The 20914-nt window shown below is 41.7% G+C and overlaps 1 protein-coding gene across 2 annotated transcripts in view; it reads right to left on the bottom strand.

The window, feature by feature from the left end:
• Positions 1-20914, bottom strand: part of KDM4C (lysine demethylase 4C) — an 852000-nt gene that overhangs the window by 419614 nt on the left and 411472 nt on the right. For both annotated transcript variants that reach the window (XM_073635205.1, XM_073635203.1), the window contains exons 9-10: positions 8317-8513; positions 182-420 (exon numbers count right to left, since the gene is read on the bottom strand). In XM_073635205.1, the coding sequence (XP_073491306.1) occupies positions 182-420; positions 8317-8513 (436 nt within the window). The remainder of the gene's footprint in view (positions 1-181; positions 421-8316; positions 8514-20914) is intronic.

Below are 20914 nucleotides of genomic sequence, written 5' to 3'. Positions count from 1 at the left end.
CATACTGGAAAGCAGAAATATTTTTTCAGGAGGGCATATTGGGCTGTTAGTAACAATTTTACAAGGAAACCAAGTAATTTGCTGCCTTTCAAGCATTGCTATGCAGCATCGATGTATGACAACACCATACCTTCCAAGAACCTATGACTTATCAGACAAACTTAATCAGTCCTCATCTCACCTGAGGCTTGGATATTATTCAATAAACTGTGATCTAGATGCACTTCTCTAATGTTCTTCACATCCCCTGAAGGCTCCTCTTTGTTTACTTGCTCTACAATTTCTGCTGGTTTTTCATTGACCTTGAAAACATCTGTAGCAGCTTCAGTAGCTATGATTTCTGCCCCGACTACCATGGCTGATACTTGCTTGTCCTCCCGAGTCTTAAGCCTCTTAGAACGAGATGTGGTACGCTGAAGGCTGTAATGGAAGATATTACTGTCAGATTAGAATGTCTGCTGTGGATAAGATAAAACAGCTTCCAATATAAATACCTTTCACCTTAATAAACTAGCACAAAAATGTCATTTTTTTTTGTGTGCTGATAGTGTTTAGAATTTATTATGTTACAGATCAGAGGCCGATTCTGCAACTTGCTAATCCTCTATCAAAGTTCTTCAACCTCTCAAAGGTTAGGATAAATAACCTTTGGGACTTTGTTGTGACAAAGGTGAACATGTGTATAACCAAAGAAAATTAGATCACAACCTTCCTGTCAATCAGTGGAAGACTTAAAACAGCTGATAACAGAAACATTGTAAATACAATTTCTCAGCGACAGAAAAAAAAACATGTGCTTAATATATAAAACATAGAATAGTTAATCAAATGATCTGGAAGGTCGAAAATGATTTAAACAAAAAAAGTGGAACTGTGGTGTGACAAAGCATGGCTAGCTGAGATTTATTGAACAACATCCTGGTAATTAGTCAGTCAGGCTCACAACATGCTGTCACATTGGGAAGGCAACGGGTGTGTCCAAACTAACCATATCTTGCACATTGAGGGACTATCATTAGGCTTCAGAAAAGCTGTAAGAGGTACACACTGAAGGTAAAGCGACCAAGTGGCACCATATGGTACCTACTATCTGGGATATGGGGTAGGAATCTTAGTTTAACAACCTTACCCATTCTACAGATTTAATATAAGAAAAAAAGCTGCGCTATATAATGATGATCAGAAAATATGATCTAAAGAATATTCATCTAATAAAATAGATATGGACAACTCCTAGTGTCGCACTAATAGATGAATAATAAATACAATCACAAGTGAAATGTGCTGAACATAAAAAAGAATATAATGAATACAAAATATACAATGGGCTATTGGATAGAAGTCCCACTGAATAGGCAGTTCATAGTGATTTTCCAAGTGGTGATATCTTAGACCTCCAAACGTTAGTGACTTATGTCCACAACACCATGGGAGATGTGATAAAGTGCGACAGGAAATTTCCTCCACCAGTGATATTAATGCCGCTTACCAGCTTTTTAGATCTCTTGTTTAACCACCTCAATACAGGGCACTTACACCCCCTTCCTGCCCAAGCCATTTTTCAGTGCTGTCGCACTTTGAATGACAATTGCGCGGTCATGTTACACTGCACCCTAATTAAATTTTTATCATTTTTTTCCCCACAAATAGAGCTTTCTTTTGGTGGTATTTGATCACCTCTGCGGTTTTTATTTATTGCGCTATAAACAAAAGAAGAGGGACAATTTTGAAAAAACACAATATTTTTTACTTTTTGCTATAATAAATATCCAATTTTTTTTTTTTTTTAACAAATTTTTTCCTCAGTTTAGGCCGATATGTATTCTTCTACATATTTTTGGTAAAAAAAAATTGCGATAAGCGTATATTGATTGGTTTGCGCAAAAGTTATAGCGTCTACAAAATAGGGGATAGATTTATAGCATTTTTATTATTTATTTATTTTTTACTAGTAATGGCGGCAATCTGCAATTTTTATTGTGACTGCGATATTGCGGCGGACACATCGGACACTTTTGACACATTTTTGGGACCATTCACATTTATACAGCGATCAATGCTATAAAATTGCATTGATTACTGTGTAAATGTGACTGGCAGGGAAGGGGTTAACACTAGGGGGCGCTCGAGGGGTTAATGTATGACCTAAGGAGGTGATTCTAACTGTGGGGGAAGGGGACTGACTGGGGGAGGTGACCGATCGCTGTCCCTATGTACAAGGGGCACACCATCGGTCTCCTCTCCTCTCTGACAGGACATGGATCTGTGTTTACATGCACAGAACCACGCTCCTGCTCTGTTACCCGGCAATCGCGGGTGCCCGGCGGACATCGCGGCCGCCGGGCACGCGCACCGGGTCCCGAGCAACGCAGCGGGCACGCGAGCGCGCCGCCGGCGGCGCGCGCGCACCCCCTAGTGGCTCGGGAGGGCGAGGACGTCATATGACGTCCTCCCAGAACAACAGAAGCCTCGTCCCACCGTCATATGACGGTGGGCGGTGGCTTAGTGGTTAAGGAGATCGTGAGTGCCTGTGGCTCTTATCCCCAGCCATGGGTCTTTAAAACTTGGATGGCTAGATGTCACCGGATTCTCTATGTGGGGTATCCTCTGTGCAGCAGATATGCACTCATTCCCCACGAAAGAATATAAAGGTTTACATAGCGTAATTCATTTAAAAATGCATTTATTAAAAGCTAAAATATTGCACTTACAGTTATGCCGTATATAAAAAGCATTCAAAAGGCATGAGCCGGCCGGCTCTCAATAGCTGCCCGTTGCTTCCGGGTTTAGCGCGGTATGTGGTGACGTCAGCACGCCGCTCCTCCCTACGCCGTTTCATCAAAGATGACGTCTTCCAGGTGCCGTCAAACGGCGTAGGGAGGAGCGGCATGCTGACGTCACCACATACCGCGCTAAACCTGGAAGCAACGGGCAGCTATTGAGAGCCCACATAGAGAGTCTGGTGACATCTAACCATCCAAGTTTTAAAGACCCATGGCTGGGGATAAGAGTCATAGGCACTCACGATCTCCTTAAACAAGAGATCTAAAAAGCTGGTAAGCGGCATTAATATCACTGGTGGAGGAACTTTCCTAACGCAATTTATCATATCTCCCATGGTGTAGTGGACGTATGTCACTAACGTTTGTAGGGCTACGATATCACCACTTGGAAAATCACTATGAACTGCCTATTCAGTGGGAGTTCTATCCAACAGCCCATTGGACGGAACTCTAATATATATATATATATATATTATAATTTTATATATATATATATATATTTTTTTTTCATTATATTATTTTTTATGTTTATTCAGCACATTTCACTTGTGATTGTATTTATTATTCATCTATTAGTGCAACACTAGGAGTTGTCCATATCTATTTTATTAGATGAATATTCTTTAGGTCATATTTTCTGATCATCATTATATAGCGCAGCTTTTTTCTTATATTGTATTTAGTGTGTGTGTCTCACATTGTAATTGAAAAAAGACACAAGTCCATCAAGTCCAACCTATGTGTGATTATGTGTCAGTATTACATTGTATATCCCTGTATGTTGCGGTCATTCAGGTGCTTATCTAATAGTTTCTTGAAGCTATCGATGCTCCCTGCTGAGACTACCGCCTGTGGAAGGGAATTCCACATCCTTGCCGCTCTTACAGTAAAGAACCCTCTACGTAGTTTAAGGTTAAACCTCTTTTCTTCTAATTTTAATGAGTGGCCTTGAGTCTTGTTAAACTCTCTTCTGCAAAAAAGTTTTATTTCTATTGTGGGGTCACCAGTACGGTATTTGTATATTGAAATCATATCCCCTCTCAAGCGTCTCTTCTCAAGAGGGAATAAGTTCAGTGCTCGCAACCTTTCCTCATAACGAAGATCCTCCAGACCCTTTATTAGATTTGTTGCCCTTCTTTGTACTCGCTCCATTTCCAGTACATCTTTCCTGAGTACTGGTGCCCAGAACTGAACAGAATACTCTAGGTGCGGCCAGACCAGAGTCTTGTAGAGTGGGAGAATTATCGTTTTATCTCTGGAGTTGATCCCCTTTTTAATGCATGTCAATATTCTGTTTGCTTTGCTAGCAGCAGCCATTGCTGAGCCTATCATCTACTAGGACCCCCAGGTCCTTTTCCATCCTAGATTCCCCCAGAGGTTCTCCCCCCAGTGTATAGATTACATTCATATTTTTGCCACCCAAATGCATTATTTTACATTTTTCTACATTGAACCTCATTAGCCATGTAGTTGCCCACCCCATTAATTTGTTTAGATCTTTTTGCAAGGTTTCCACATCCTGCAGAGAATTATTGCCCTGCTTAGCTTAGTATCATCTGAAAATACAGAGATTGAACTGTTTATCGCATCCTCCAGGTCGTTTATGAACAAATTAAATGGGATTGGTCCCAGCACAGAACCCTGGGGAACCCCACTACCCACCCCTGACCATTCCGAGTACTCCCCATTTATCACCACCCTCTGAACTTGCCCTTGTAGCCAGTTTTCAATCCATGTACTCAACCTATGGTCCATGCCAACAGACCTTATTTTGTACAGTAAACGTTTATGGGGAACTGTGTCAAATGCTTTTGCAAAATCCAGATACACCACGTCTACGGCCTTCCTTTATCTAGATGGCAACTCACCTCCTCATAGAAGGTTAGTAGATTGGTTTGGCAAGAACGATTCTTCATGAATCCATGCTGATTACTGCTTAGGATACCGTTTGCATTACTAAAATCTTGTATATAGTCCCTTATCATCCCCTCCAAGAGTTTACATACTATTGATGTTAGGCTAACTGGTCTGTAATTCCCAGGGATGTATTTTGGGCCCTTTTTAAATATTGGTGCTACATTGACTTTTCTCCAATCAGCTGGTACCATTCCAGTCAGTAGACTGTCTGTAAAAATTAGGAACAACGGTCTGGCAATCACTTGACTGAGTTCCCTAAGTACCCTCGGATGCAAGCCATCTGGTTCCGGTGATTTATTAATGTTAAGTTTCTCAAGTCTAATTTTAATTCTGTCCTCTGTTAACCACGGAGGTGCTTCCTATGTTGTGTCATGAGGATAAACACTGCAGTTTTGGCTACTGAAGCCCCCCGATTCACTTGTGAAGACTAAGGAGAAGAATAAATTCAATACCTTCGCCATCTCCCCATCCTTTGTAACCAGATGTCCTTCCTCCTCCTTTATGGGGCCAATATGTCCTCCCTTTTTTACTGTTTACATACTTAAAGAATTTCTTGGGATTTTTTTTTGCTCTCCTCCGCTATGTGTCTTTCATGTTCTATCTTAGACGTCCTAATTGCCCCCTTACATTTCTTGTTGCATTCTTTATAAAGTCTGAAAGCTGAGGATGATCCCTCAACCTTGTATTTTTTAAAGGCTTTCTCCTTTGTTTTTATATGCATTTTTACATTGGAGTTAAGCCATCCAGGACTTTTGTTCCCCCTTTTAAATGTATTACCCAATGGGATGCATTGGCTAATGCCCTTATTTAATATGCTCTTAAAGCAAACCCATCTCTCCTCCATGTTCTTTGTTCCTAATATTTTTTCCCCAATTTATTCCTTTTAGCAAGGTTTGTAGTTTAGGGAAGTTGGCTCTTTTGAAATTCAGTGTCTTTGTATTCCCTTTATGTTTCCTATTTGTGTGCTTTATACTGAAACAAATTGACCTGTGATCGCTGTTACCTAAATTGCCCGGTATTTCCACATCCGTGATCAGGTCTGTATTGTTGGTAATCAGTAGATCCAGTAATGCTTTATTTCTAGTTGGTGCGTCTACCATCTGACCCATAAAATTGTCCTGCAAGACATTAAGGAACTGGCGAGCCTTAAATGAATGCGCGGTTCCCTCCGCTTAGTCTATGTCTGGATAATTAAAATCCCCCATTATGATAACACTTCCCATCCTTGCAGCTAATCCAAATTGTGATAGGAGATCTGTCTCCACTTCCTCCCTCAGGTTAGGGGGCCTAGAGCATACTCCCAGTATTATTTTCCCCTTAGCTTCATCCCTTTGGAGCTCTACCAATAAGGTTTCCACCTCCTCCCTAGCTCCCTCAGTGATGTCATCTCTCACATTCACTTGTACATTATTCTTGATATATAGGCATATCCCTCCCCCTTTTTTACCCTCTCTATCCTTGCGGTAAAAGGTATACCCTTGAATGTTTGCCAGCCAATCATGAGAGCTGTTGAACCAGGTCTCTGAAATTCCCACAAAATCCAAAACCCCCTTGTACAACAGTATCTCTAGTTCACCCATCTTGTCCGCCATGCTCCTGGCATTGGTGAACATGCCACATAGTTTAGACTGGTCGCATATTGTCCTTGTATTGGGTGTTTCGAGATTGCAACTAGGACTTGCTACTATACTTACCTTGTGTTTTTGTGCTTTGGTCAACCTACCACTAAGGTCCCCAATACTACCCTCTGGAATATCTTCCACGCTGACTATCTCTACCTCTGGACCCCCCCCCCCCCAATTGCCTAGTTTAAAAACCCCTCTAACTTTTTGGCCATCTTCATTCCCAGCAGATCTGCACCCTCCTCATTTAGGTGCAGTCCGTCCCTTCTATAGTACCGGTTATCGACTGAGAAGTCGGCCCAGTCCTCCAGGAACCCAAACCCCTCCTTACTACACCAGCTCTTCAGCCACTTGTTTACTTCCCTAATCTCTCTCTGCCTTTCTGGTGTGGCTCGATGTACCGGTAGTATTCCCGAGAATACTACCTTGGAGGTTCTTTTCCTCAATGTAGCTCCTAAGTCCCTAAAATCGTTCTTTAGGACACTCCATCTGCCTCTGACTTTGTCGCTGGTGCCAACATGCACCATGACAGCTGGGTCTTCCCCAGTCCCTCCCAGTAATCTGTCCACAAGATCCGTGATGTGCCGAACCCGAGCGCCCGGTAAACATACTGCTCTGTGCTTCAGGTCTTTGTTACAGATTGTCCTCTCTGTCCTCCTAAGAATTGAGTCCCCTACAACCAGAATCTGTCTTTCCTTTCCCTTCACTGCCCCCCCACTCTCACTGGAGTTCTTCCCCCGGCAGCTAGGAGAGTCCCTCAGCTCCAGCAGTGCTGGTCCCTGACTGGTTTCACCAATGTCACTCAATGGAGCGTACTTATTGGGATGCTCCAGTCCTGGATCGGCCTCCCTGGCACTTCCCCCTCTACCCTTCCTGACTGTCACCCATCTACGCTTTGCTAGTGCCTGCACCTCTTTGTCTCTCCCCGCCTCTGTGCTGACCCCTGCCGCCACCTGCCATGTATGTTCCTGGCTCTCCTTTAGTATGGAGGGACTTCTCGGTGCTGACAGTTGCTTTCCCAGATTCAGAACCTGGGCTTCCAGGGAAACAATGTGCTTACATTTTGCACAGCAGTATTCGCCCTTGATCGGATGATCAAGGAACGCATACATGCCGCAAGATGTACAAAGAGTCGCCTCTCCACACCCGCCGGGCATCGTACCTATTAAATTTAGTGAGGATTGGGGATTATACCCTGTTCAAATTAACCAACAGCTAGCTTCGTAACACTAGTACTCAAGACAATACACAGGTACTCACAGACCTACGTGCATTTGCAGATCAGTTGCAGAACTGCGTGCACTCGCAGAACAGTCGCAGAACTACGTGCATGCGCAGACCTACGTGCACTTGCAGAACAGTTGCAGACCTCTCGCCGAACTACGTGCACTCGCAGGCCACTCGCTGACCTACGTGCACTCGCAGGCCACTCGCAGACCTACCTGCACTAGCAGGCCATTCGCAGATCTACGTGCACTCGCAGGCCTACGTGCATTACTTATGATTTATTTGGATAGCGCAGTAATATTACCCTTTTTCCAGTTTGTACATTCTACAGATTTACCTTAAACATTTAATTTAAATCAATTTTTTTTTAATTTGCTTCATCTTCAAACATAACTAATACGCTGCAAATTTCTGCAAGTTGTTTTAACCAAAAAACCAATGCAAAATGGTGACTTTTTGGTTAGTTTAGTGCTCTTAATGCTGTAAGATAAATTGCTAACACATTGGCTATATGACTATAATACACAAATTAGATTGATTTAATGACAGTGAAAAGAGCTCTGATGATGCAATGCACAGTATGCCATAGCAAGCAAATTTCAGCTCCCAATGGAACAGCCAAAATGAACCATGATAAGTGATTGGTTGCTCCGATTTGCTGTGCTTTGTATATTGTCTACTAGCTAACCAAATGTATACTATGGCAAATAAAGCAGAGAATGTGTTTGTAGAATTACAAAAATAATGTATGATTAAACCAACTGTACCCTTTCAAAGCTTTTTTTATTTTCCTTCTCCGTTTATTCATCCAGGCTTTTAGTTCTGGAGTAGCTTCCATAGCAGGTTTTGTGTGGTCAATATTGTAGCTGTCTTTCCCTTGTTTCCAGATTTCATACCGGTCTGGCTGAAACATCTTCACAAAGATATCCATTGATATTTTTACCATGTCACTGCTGCATGAACACTGTAATCACAAATAAACATGTATATATATATAAAAAAAAAAAACAATCAATGGAGAGACCTTAGGCTGGGTTCACACTGATGAGAATTTGAAGCGGGTTTCTCTGCATCCAATTCGCATATCAGGAGAGTGTGACTGGTGCTCCACACGTCTCCGCAGCAGCTCCGGTGCGAATTGCACAAGAGTCCTGTGCGTCTTTTGGTCCATTTCAGGTCCGAATTCAGCAAAAAATTCAGGCTGAAATCGGACTTAAAACGGTGAACAGGGACACACCGGATCCCTGCTGTGAGCCGCTCTGTGCTGTGGTGTGAACCCAGCCTTAAAAATATATTAATAAAACATCCTGGGCATAACAGCAGTAAAACCTCAGAAAGGGCCACTGTTTTACAGAAATGGGAGATAATGCATTTGTACTCTTTGATAGGAGTTTAGTAAACATAGATTTTAAACCAAACATGTTATAGAAGGCTTCTTACCACGTTTGTGACAACCAAATATACTACAAGTGACAAATCGTTTTACTCCTTTACTGCCTTTCAGTGGATACATGTTGCACACCCATAAGGATTCATAATTTCTATGAACTCTACGCTGAGAGCTGACCTGCCTAAATTTAATATCAATATCTATGTTTGTATTTGCTACAGCCTAACAAAACTGGTTAAGTAAAGCAAACATACACAAAAGGTAAGCAACTACAGTTCACTCGGTTTATAACTGGATAAAAAGTTCAGACCTGCTCTGCCTCCCTCTACAGTGCAGTACCTGGCAGTGCAGGTACAGTGCTGCAGTTTTGAAAAATGCTATATGTGAGTGTGTGTATGTATGCAGTACTACTGTGCAATGCATGCATTTGCAGGGCAGTTGAGGCACAGACCCATTCACCTGAAGGGGTGACAGGGTGTTAAAAATGCAGCCTTTAGGCATGGTTCACATGTCTGTGGCTGCATGCGGGACAGCCCATTCATTTCAGTGGGCTGCCCTACCCACAGAAATGCAGAGAAAGAAGTCCCTAACCCTTTTTTAAAGTCATGTTGCAGCATGTGGTTTGGCAAGCATTAAGAACAAATGGCACCCAGTACGTCTGCTAAAGAGCAGTGCATTTCTCTGCATGTCGAGAAAAAGCACAGGTTCCTGACACACAGTTATGTGAACCTAGCCTTAGACTGGGGTGCCTCAAGGCTGAAAATATCTTTAAAGAGCGCCATGACTGAAAAAAGGTTGAGAAACACTGGTATATTTAACAGACCAAAGGGAGCAAACCTGAAACATTCATTGTCAGGTCTTACACATTTTTTAATTTACAATATTACAAGGAGCACACGCAATTTTTTAAGTCCATCCACTATACTACCTATGCCAAGCAGGTTAGGTTAGCCTAATAGGTAGTGAGGAAACAAGATAGTCCATATAAAAAACCAGTACAGTTAATAGAATATAAGGTACCCTGAAAGATTAAAAAAAATCAAAATCAAAATGACCATTCAACCACATCCAAGCCTTTTAGAAGGGCATACAATATAGTTGTACAACAATAATTCCCTGATCCAGGTACTTGCAAGCGTTTTCTTGGAGGTATTTGTATAATACCATACTGCTGAATACAGCTCAGTGGACGTACAACAAAAATATATGAATCTGGCCATCATAAATATTCAAAGTTGCACAAATATTTTACAATGCTTAGCAGAGGCTAGATAATCAGCTTAGGAGTTATTGACACTAAATGGCCCCTAATGTGCCTGCTCACATACACAATTTTTACAGTTTCTATTTACTGCAGATATAAGACAAATGGTTGCTCCAGGAATAATTCAAAGGAAACCCTGTCAACGGTATTGATACTGTATGTAACGTATGAACATGAGACAAAGGGGTCAAAGAGGCCTTTTGGTTGGTGTGTTGTAAAGCTGCAATGTTAAAGTAACATGGGAGCAACTAACTCATTCATAACACAGATATCCACTAAATGCTGTATGCTTTTGCATTACATTAAAACATGTTTGATTATTAAATCCAGTTTTCAAATAATGTCATAACTTTCAATGTTTATTAAATCTTTTTAGAAGTAATTAGAAGGCAAAATGTCTTCTTTGGTTGCAAACGTTTAAATGCAAAGTAGCCATGGTGATTTTTGTTCTGTTTTTAAGCCAAATAAAACATTGAGAAGTTATGATCTTGCACGTTTAGGCTGAATTTCAAGCAAGCAGATACATACACAGATGAAATACACTCTGTATATTGTAGTTCTTTTACCAACCAATGGATTTGCATTTCTGTCTATCCAGTCCTGAGACTTAAACAGCCCTGCCACAGAGTCTGCTTGTGGAGCACACGGTTTAACTACTGTCCTACGGAAGCATTTAAACCAGATATAAATAGATACATTTGGTTATAGTTTTGGAGTCTGTCCAAGTCCTCATACCAATGTTGTACAACCTGATAGAAAAAAAAAAAGGGGGGGGGGGGGGCTGTTATCACTTAAACACATTGGCTATTCTTATGTGATCAAATTAAGAACAATTAAAAGGCATTTAAGACGCTTTTACAGTTTGGTTTGACACCTGATTGTTCTATACTGTCTGCTGGCAGGACAGGACACCTAATTTTAATTTGCTGCAGTTAAGTAACATTTGCAGGTCTGGTCCTTCTCCCAGCCTGTGATTGGACAGCGAAGGAGAAGCAGCACATTATTGAATTACCGGTAATCTCTCTGTCAAACTGCATGTTCCTTACACCACAGTTCAATTGGCTCTCTGCTTGTGTGGTTTGTCCCTCCCCAAGTCTACAGGGAATACAAGAGGCCGAAACCAGGTCTAATTCAGAAACATCTTGCTTATGTACTGCTTGCGTCCAATATATATATATATAAAAAAATATTTTATATTTTTATATATATATATTTTTATATATATATATATATATTTTTATATATATATATATATATATATATATATATATATATATATATATATATATATATATACACATACATATACATACATACATACACACACACGCATTAACTTATGTCTTCCAGATCTACCTTGTGTTCAGCATTCTAATGTCACTAAACTGCAGGATAACAAGCGGATAAACTGTCCATATACTAACAAATCTGTTCCACTTGTCCTGCTCATTAGATGGCTGATGGCTGGTCAGATTTTGCCTTATACAATTATGACTACAGCTGAAAGTTCACTGGCTTGGGTTCCACACTAACAAAGTTATAAAGTGATTGTATGCTGGCCACATACAGTAACAGAAGTAGCAGTTACATAATCAAATCCATTTTGGTCAGTTGATGTCATATTAGAGTTTAAAAATCACTTAAAGGGATTGTAAACCTTCATAGAATGCATTGAGGTGAAAAACCTCCTGTAATGCTGCAGCCCCCCCCCCCCCCCCCGAGCCCCCGTTTTACTTACCTGAACCCCCTCTATCACGTCCCGGGGACGAGCACACCAGCAAAAGCCTCTGTCTCGGTTCCTGATTGGATGGATTGATAGCAGCGCAGCCATTGGCTCCCACTGCTGTCAATCAAATTCAATGATCCGGGCGCCGGGGCTGAGTCATACATTCGGCTTCTATGGACGCCGAATGAATGACTCGGGAGCGCGCCCGCAAGGTAACGCCCAGGGAGAGCTCTTCTCTAATATCTATTATCTAATGCGGGGAGGAGCCATGAGAGCCGCCGAAGGACCCCAAAAGAGGATGTTCGGGGCCACTCTGTGCAAAACGAGCTACACAGTGGAGGTAAGTATGATGTGTTTGTTATTTAAAAAAAAAAAAAAAAAAAAAGAATTAAGCTTTAGTGTCACTTTAAAGGATAAGTCCACTTTTCATAACATGTTACACCCATATTAGGGGATGTAACATGTAACAAGTTATGAATGCACCGGCCCCCGCACCTCCCCGATCCCCGCTGTGCCAGCTAGTGGGGTTGCTTCTCCACCCGCTAGCTGTCAAAAATAAAAAACAAAAACTCATTCACGGTGCACTGTGAATGGAAAACCTAAAGGTCTGGCAGCTGTGAGCACTGTGGTAGTTCATTCATTCTTCCTGTCAACATGTATGGGCTTCCTCGTACGAAGTACATCACTCTAAAGTGCTCTAATTTATTATGATGGCATGGAGGAGGGTAAAATATGGAGCTTAGGAATAGGGCACCAGATGCATTAAATGTAAAAGCCATGCACAAAGGGAGGAGGCAGTGAAGGGGTAATTTTTTTTATTTATTTATTTATTTCAGGTACTTATATAGCGCCGTCAACTTACGCAGCGCTTTACATATACATTGTACATTCACATCAGTCCCTACCCTCAAGGAGCTTACAATCTAAGGTCCCTAACTCACATTCATACATACTAGGGACAATTTAGACAGGATCTAATTAACCTACCAGCATGTCTTTGGAGTGTGGGAGGAAACCGGAGTACCCGGAGGAAACCCACGCAGGCACAGTGAGAACATGCAAACTCCAAGCAGGTAGTGTCGTGGTTGGGATTCGAACCAGTGACCCTTCTTACTGCTAGGCGAGAGTGCTACCACTACACCACTGTGCCGCCCTAATGTGCAGGTCACACAGAGTCAGAGGATAGAGATAAAGTGGTTGATGTGCAGATGTGTGGGATAAGGGAGGTCACTGTAGAGATCAGATAGAGCGGCGATATACAAGAGAGGAGGTATGGTAAAGGGTTAAAAATGAACCCAAAACCTAAGGATCTGCTAATCTAAAATGTATTCATGAGTTTCTTCTCATTTCTCTTACTCCACTGTAAGAGGTCAAGTTTCAGCTCTGTACACTGTACATGTTGCAATACCATTAATAAATTGCACTGCAGAAATCAGTATCCGCTTTGCCGTTAAAAAAAAATGTACAGCGGTACATGACTGGTTAAAGGATTACTCCAGAAAAAAAAATGATTTTTTTAAGACTGAGTAGGTAGGGATCAGAACCTCTTTTGGCTATATCACTGTTGGGGAAATTTTGGCTTACTTTTTTGTCATGACTGGCAGATGTTTTAAGCCTTCCACACACTATCCAAAAAATAAAGAAAAATAGGTTTTGGCTGGCATTCCACTTTGATTTGCTCTGATAATTGATACATATGACACCTTTAGGCCCCTTTCACACTTTTACAACTTGTCCCACGATTTGGGACTGCAAAGTAGCATGACAAGTTGTTCCCCATGATTTCCAATGGCAACCATTCACATTAGTACGACTTGAAGTCGTCCCAACTTCAAAGTAGTCCCTGCACTACTTTTGTCCAACTTTGATGTCAGTTACACAGGCATTCCCTGAAATCACGGCAAAATCGCGACTGCGAATCGTGACAAAATCGCAGCCGTGAAAATCGCACGACTTTGAAGTCACAGTAGTGTGAAAGGGGCCTTAGAGCTATAGTTATAGGGACGGACAACCATTACAGCTTCTTCTCTATAACTGGCCATATAATGGCAGGAGTTTCCATAGAGTCTAACCCCAACAATAAAGAATATAAATTAAAAAGAAAAAAAAAAAAAAATCACAAATTCTAGGATACTGTGCAGAGCAAAAACTTTTCAGGTATCTGAGAAAATCTTTGCAAACAATAATATTGAATTTCATTACCCACAGGAATATGTAATGAATAGTCTACCAAACCATAAACCACCCAACCATCATTAATGAATTGGTCACATTACTACAAATTGCTCAGTGTATAGCCTAGGGTTAGAGGATGAGGGTTTTCCGTCCATATTGTGTTAAGGTTGAGGTCCATTTGCCAAATGGTTAACTAAAACTTGGTTGGCAACTGCATTTCTGTTGACTGGAACCTATAAGGAGCTCAAAGAACTGTAAAGATAAGTATGTGAAGTGATCACAAATAAAGAAGACTTGGACACTCTTGTACTAATATCATTTACCAGAAGATTTTCTAACTGAGAGAACAGGCCAGAAAAGATCAGCTCCACTTACTATGTACTTGAGAAAAGGTAAGATTATTTTCATGATTTGACTTAATTAATTTAGTAATACTTTCCTTGATTTAACCACTTCAAGCCCAAGGACGTCAAATGACATCTGACTTTCAGTGGGCATATCCTCATTCAGATAACCTCATTTTCAGCCGGCGATTCTGTGCACCATAAGAATGATCATAGTGGCAGCTCCGCCGAATGATCGTTCTTACAGGCAACGGGAGGGGACAGGGGACATCCCCCCCCTCCTGCCACCATCCGGTGCTTCTCCGGACTCTCTCTCGTATGCCATCGGGGACCTGGAGAAAGAATCGGTCGCCACGGATGGCCATAGAGATTTCCAGTGATAAGATGGTCACCAGTCATCTCTATGACTGTCGGAGGCCCGGGCGTGACGTTATGACGTCATGTCCAGGCGGCGGTTGTAAACAAAGCCGCAGACGCAGCTGGTAAGCATGAGATCGCAATTATTTTTTTTTTATCTCATGCTTTCCAGCCTGGAGGAGAGATGTGGGGTCTTATTGACCCCGCATCTCTCCATAAAGAAGACCTGCCACGCACCATTCCTATTACAAGGGATGTTTAATGTAAATGTAAAGATAAAGTGTAAAAATAAAAAAATAAAGTAAAATAAACAATAAAAAAAATTTTAAACGCGCTGTCCCCAGTAGCTCGCGCTGAGAAGCGAACAAAATGCAAGACCACATAAGTAAACGCTGTTCAAACCACACATGTGAAGTACCGCCCTGTGCGTGAAAGCGCGAGCAACAATTCTAGCACTAGACCTCCTCTGTAACTCTAAACTGGTAACCTGTAAAAAATTTAAAAATCTAAGCGTCGCCTATGGAGATTTTTAGGTACCGAAGTTTGGCTCCATTCCATGAGTGTGCGCAATTTTAAAGCGTGACATGCTGGGTATTATTAACTACCATGCTGGGCGCTCACAGGTCACTCAGCTGTGTGTTAGAAAAGCTTTCCTAACACTAAACCGCCTCTCTGCCAATCAGGTGCTCAGATCTGTTACCCGTCACCTGACTGGCTGAAATGACAGGCGCTGTGATTGGACGCCAGGCGTCCAATCATAGACGACGGGAAGAGAGGACGGGAGAAGACCGAGATCTAGGAGCTGTCCCACCGAGAAGGTAAGCGCAGATGGCGGGCAGGGGGCACACTGGCAGCATTTGATATGGCACAGTGGCTGCGTTTGATGGGGCACAGTGGGAGTAATTGATGGGCACAGTGAGGCTGCAATTGATGGGCACAGTGAGGCTGCAATTGATTGGGGGGGTCAGTATTTTTCAGCCTGTTTGCACCCCCCCCCAAAATTTTAAGCACCAGCCGCCACTGACCTAGGCCAAAGTAAGTTTGAGATTCTGTAAGCTACTCCTGGTATTTTTTTATTTTTTAAAACAATATTTTTAAAAGTGAAGTGGTAGCAATATCAGGGTAATAAAATACCAGGTCAGAGTACACATAAATCTTTGTTCCAACTGTGTGACATGTATTGAGACTTCAGCGATTTGAAGACCCTGTATCACTAGAAGAAAGCATGGCGATAATGGCATGGTTCTATTTCTGATCAAACATCCCAAGCCTTAAGAAAAACATTAGTGAGGCTGTAAAGTATGTTACAAATTTCCTTTCATTATTTCATCACTACATGCTTTGCCAAAATATATTTGGATTACTCAGTTGACACTTTGTTAGAACAGCTATGAAACAGTTGGGTGAGGGAAAGACAACACTGCTTTGATTCCCAGTAATGATTTGGAGAAAAATGGCATTTTCTTGTTATATACAGAATGTTCTTGTTAGACACAGCCTACAAAAACATACGCTTCTCATATTCCACAATTTGAAAATTGCACATATATTAAAATAGGCAGTACGTTGTATATAACAAAAGAGCACATGGAAACATTGCAAGCAGATTTTAATAACACTGGGCAAATATAAGCAAGCACATTTTAGTTTACCTGTTTTCTGTCCAGATCCTTTTTTTTAAATTATTGGTAGCATCATTTCCTATAATCTCCAGCATATAGAAGCAGAAAAGAGGGGAATTGCTCCAGTGGCAAATAATTGGGCTCCATTGTATTGCTCAACTTTGTAATTCTAACAAGCTTTTGATACTATAGGGGTGGAAATAAAGTTTGAATCAATCAATGGGGGGGTTTGAAACTCTCTACCACCACCATCGCATGAGGGAAAGGGGGCTTTAAAACAGGCTACTCCCTACTTAACTCACATTCTTTTGCTTCCCCTGTGTGATAAGACATTTAGCTAACAAATGGGACGCCTCTCTTTTGTCAATCACTGCGTGTGCTGCTAGTAATGTGGGATCATCTCAGAGCTTACAGAGTTTCAAAGAGGGCAAATTGTTGGTGCCTCTGTGACTGACGTTGCCAATTAGATTTGCGGTGTTGCGAGGTACAGTATCGAAGGTTATGACAGCATATACAATTTCTAGGAAAACTTTGTCTTATAAGCATAAGCGCAGTTGACACGTTCAACTGACCAAAAAAGACAAAGGGACATTGTGCAGGATTGTGACCCGGAATAAAAATTGTTAACTCCCATGAGATTTCAGGCTGTCTTGGATGCCAAAGGCAGTCCAACACCATATTAGATAACAATTTTGTCCTTTTACCTGGTGCGTCCATATTTTTGTCAAACTGTTGTAGATCTGAGGCACTTATTTATGTTGCTGCCTTCAGAAGAATCTAGCAAACAAAGCTGAAAAACAGAGTGTGGTAGTATATCCGCTCCCACTACCAGCATGCTCCAGTTTTGTGGAAAAATAATAGAAGGATATCATAAAAACAAAAGGGTGCAATCAGTGCCTCTTAGTGAATTCCAAAAAAAGAATTTCATGGGAAGTCAAAGATTCTGTTTTCAGTGACTAGCTCTGCAGAATCGAGATGGAAGGGATTCTAGTGATTTTCCCTGTACCAAACTGGCCAAGGTGGATGTTATAATGACACCATCAGACCTCTAGCAGACTCTCCAGCTGCCCTCCCAGATTGTATCTTCTGTTCCAATAACCAGTATGCCACCCCGATTCTTGTTTGCCAACTTAAAAGTGGTTCTATAGCCTAAAAATGTCTTACCTTAATGCATTCTTAGGTAAAAGTATCACCCCTTCACCCCCTCCTTATACTTTCCAGAGCTCTCACTTAATCCACAACTGTGCCCATCTACAGTGGCTCTCTCCTGCAGTGGGTGGTGGGAAGGTGGGGGCTCAGTCACACTGTGTCTATGGACATAGGCAGCGCGGTTCGTGATTGAGGCCGTAGTTGTGCCATGATTAAAAGCAGCTTCTTATGGTGACACACCGAGGTAAAGAAATTCCAGGAGCGCCAGTACGGGGGGCCCCAAGAAGAGGTGGTTTAGGGCGGTTCTGTGTAATTTCATAGCAAAGAGCAGGTAGAGGCTTATCTAGTTTGTTTATCCCTAAGCTTTTGAAGACCAGCATATCCACTTCTTGCAAAGTCAGATGTGAACCATTGTTTGGCTCGGAGTACCCTCAAGTGTCAAATTTCAGCTGTATTGATTCTCTTAAGCTGGCCATAGATGGGTGGAATTTTGAACAAAAAGTCTTAGGAATAAAAGATTCTAAGAAAGATCGCTCATTTTCTAATCATTAGTGGGTATTGAGGGAATTCAGCCCTTTTGTAAAAAATGAAGGCACATTAGGAGTTAAAGGGGTTGTAAAGGTTCACGTTTTTTCACCTTATTGCATCCTATGCATTAAGGTGAAAAAACATCTGACAAGACCGCCCCCCCCCCCCCCCCCCAGCCCCCCTGTTGTACTTACCTGAGCCCGTTCACCTACTGCGCTCGCCCACGATTTCCTCTTCGCCACTCAGCCTGGCCGTTGATTTGCTAGAGTGGATGGACTGAAAGCAGCGCAGCCATTGGCTCGCACTGCTGTCAATCACATCCAATGACGTGGGGGCGGGGCCGAGTGATACAGTCAGCGGCTATAGCCACTGGCTGTATCATGGGAGCGCGCCCGCAGGAACTAGACACCATGAGCGAGAGCTCGCATGAAGGTGTTTAGTTCTTGCGGGGAGGAGCTGAGACAGCCGCAGAGGGAACCCAGAAGACCAGGTTCGGGACCACTCTGTGCAAAACGAGCTGCACAGTGGAGGCAAGTATAACATGTTTGTTATTTAAATAAAAAATAAAAAAATACCTTTACAACCCCTTTAAGTCCAAACAGCTGCATGACATCTCCTGGGCTTATTTCTTATATACATATGAGTTTTATTTTACTCCTGAAAGATGGCTATCACTGTATTTCTGGGAGCCAGACACTGATACTTCAGGTCTAAGCATCTTCAACATTAGAGTCAGTGTAGCTGCTATGCATGCCCTAATCACAAAGCCTTTGTATTATGTGAACTCATTCACAAAATACAAAGGCTTCTTTTAATGGGCAGCAGAGGGGGTGGGCAGATATAGTTTCTCTATGTGCTTCTTTCTCCTCTCTCACAGACCCAAATGTCAGTTTATGCTCAGCAGAGCCATAAACCTGTGAAATATAAATAATAGAGATAAGTTCTGGAGCTGTTGTGCACATCCTTGGACTTAACCCCTAGTGTGGCTGCACCTTTTACAAAGTGGCTGAATTTCTGGAATGCAGCTTTATCTCCTGTTGAAATAAAATGCCTGAATATTATAGTGTGAGTATTATTTTTAATCGGCAGTCCTATCAACTTGTACTGCGAGAACAACAAACATTGAGTAGCTCTGCAAAGCAGAATGTAGAGCCTGAACATGACATGAGAAAATATGGCTTTCCCACAGAATCAGGGTTTTAAAACGAACGTACAATCATGAGATAATTAAAATAAAGATCATCTGTTCTTTCATGTATAGCCAAGAACAATAAAACACTATATACTCTCTTTAACCACTTCAGCCCCGGAAGGATTTACCCCCTTCCTGACCAGAGCACTTTTTACAATTTGGCACTGCGTCGCTTTAACTGCTAATTGCGCGGTCATGCAATGCTGTACCCAAACGAAATTTGCGTCCTTTTCTTCCCACAAATAGAGCTTTCTTTTGATGGTATTTGATCACCTCTGCCGTTTTTATTTTTTGCGCTATACACGGAAAAAGACTGAAAATTTTGAAAAAAAATGATATTTTCTACTTTTTGTTCTAAAAAAAATCCAATAAACTCAATTTTAGTCATACATTTAGGCCAAAATGTATTTGGCCACATGTCTTTGGTAAAAAAAATGTCAATAAGTGTATATTTATTGGTTTGCGCAAAAGTTATAGCGCCTACAAACTAGGGTACATTTTCTGGAATTTACACAGCCTTTAATTTATGACTGCCTATGTCGTTTCTTGAGGTGCTAAAATGGCAGGGCAGTACAAAACCCCCCCAAATGACCCAATTTTGGAAAGTAAACACCCCAAGGAAATAGCTGAGAGGCATGTTGAGCCCATTGAATATTCATTTTTTTTGTCCCAAGTGATTGAATAATGACAAAAAAAAAAAAAAAAATTACAAAAAGTTGTCACTAAATGATATATTGCTCACACAGGCCATGGGCATATGTGGAATTGCACCCCAAAATACATTTAGCTGCTTCTCCTGAGTATGGGGATACCACATGTGTGGGACTTTTTGGGAGCCTAGCCACATACGGGGCCCCGAAAACCAATCACTGCCTTCAGGATTTCTAAGGGCGTACATTTTTGATTTTACTCCTCACTACCTATCACAGTTTTGAAGGCCATAAAATGCCCAGATGGCACAAACCCCCCCCCCAAATGACCCCATTTTGGAAAGTAGACACCCCAAGCTATTTGCTGAGAGGCATGTTGAGTCCATGGAATATTTTATATTTTGACACAAGTTGCGGGAAAGTGACAATTTATTTATTTTTTTTTTTTTGCACAAAGTTGTCACTAAATGATATATTGCTCACACAGGCCATGGGCATATGTGGAATTGCACCCCAAAATACATTCTGCTGCTTCTCTTGAGTACGGGGATACCACATGTGTGGGACTTTTTAGGAGCCTAGCCGCGTACGGGCCCCCGAAAACCAATCACCGCCTTCAGGATTTCTAAGGGTGTACATTTTTGATTTCACTCTTCACTGCCTATCACAGTTTCGGAGGTCATGGAATGCCCAGGTGGCACAAACCCCCCCCAAATGACCCCATTTTGGAAAGTAGACACCCCAAGCTATTTGCTGAGAGGCATGGTGAGTATTTTGCAGCTCTCATTTGTTTTTGAAAATGAAGAAAGACAAAAAAAAAAAATTTTTTTTTTCTTTTTTTAATTTTCAAAACTTTGTGACAAAAAGTGAGGTCTGCAAAATACTCACTATACCGCTCAGCAAATAGCTTTGGGTATCTACTTTCCAAAATGGGGTCATTTGGGGGGGTTTCGTGCCACCTGGGCATT

Source organism: Aquarana catesbeiana, linkage group LG01 (assembly GCF_042186555.1).
Source record: "Aquarana catesbeiana isolate 2022-GZ linkage group LG01, ASM4218655v1, whole genome shotgun sequence".
Lineage (NCBI taxonomy): Eukaryota > Metazoa > Chordata > Amphibia > Anura > Ranidae > Aquarana > Aquarana catesbeiana.
Note: the sequence above shows the minus strand (reverse complement) of the source record. Positions and strands in the feature narration are given on the sequence as shown.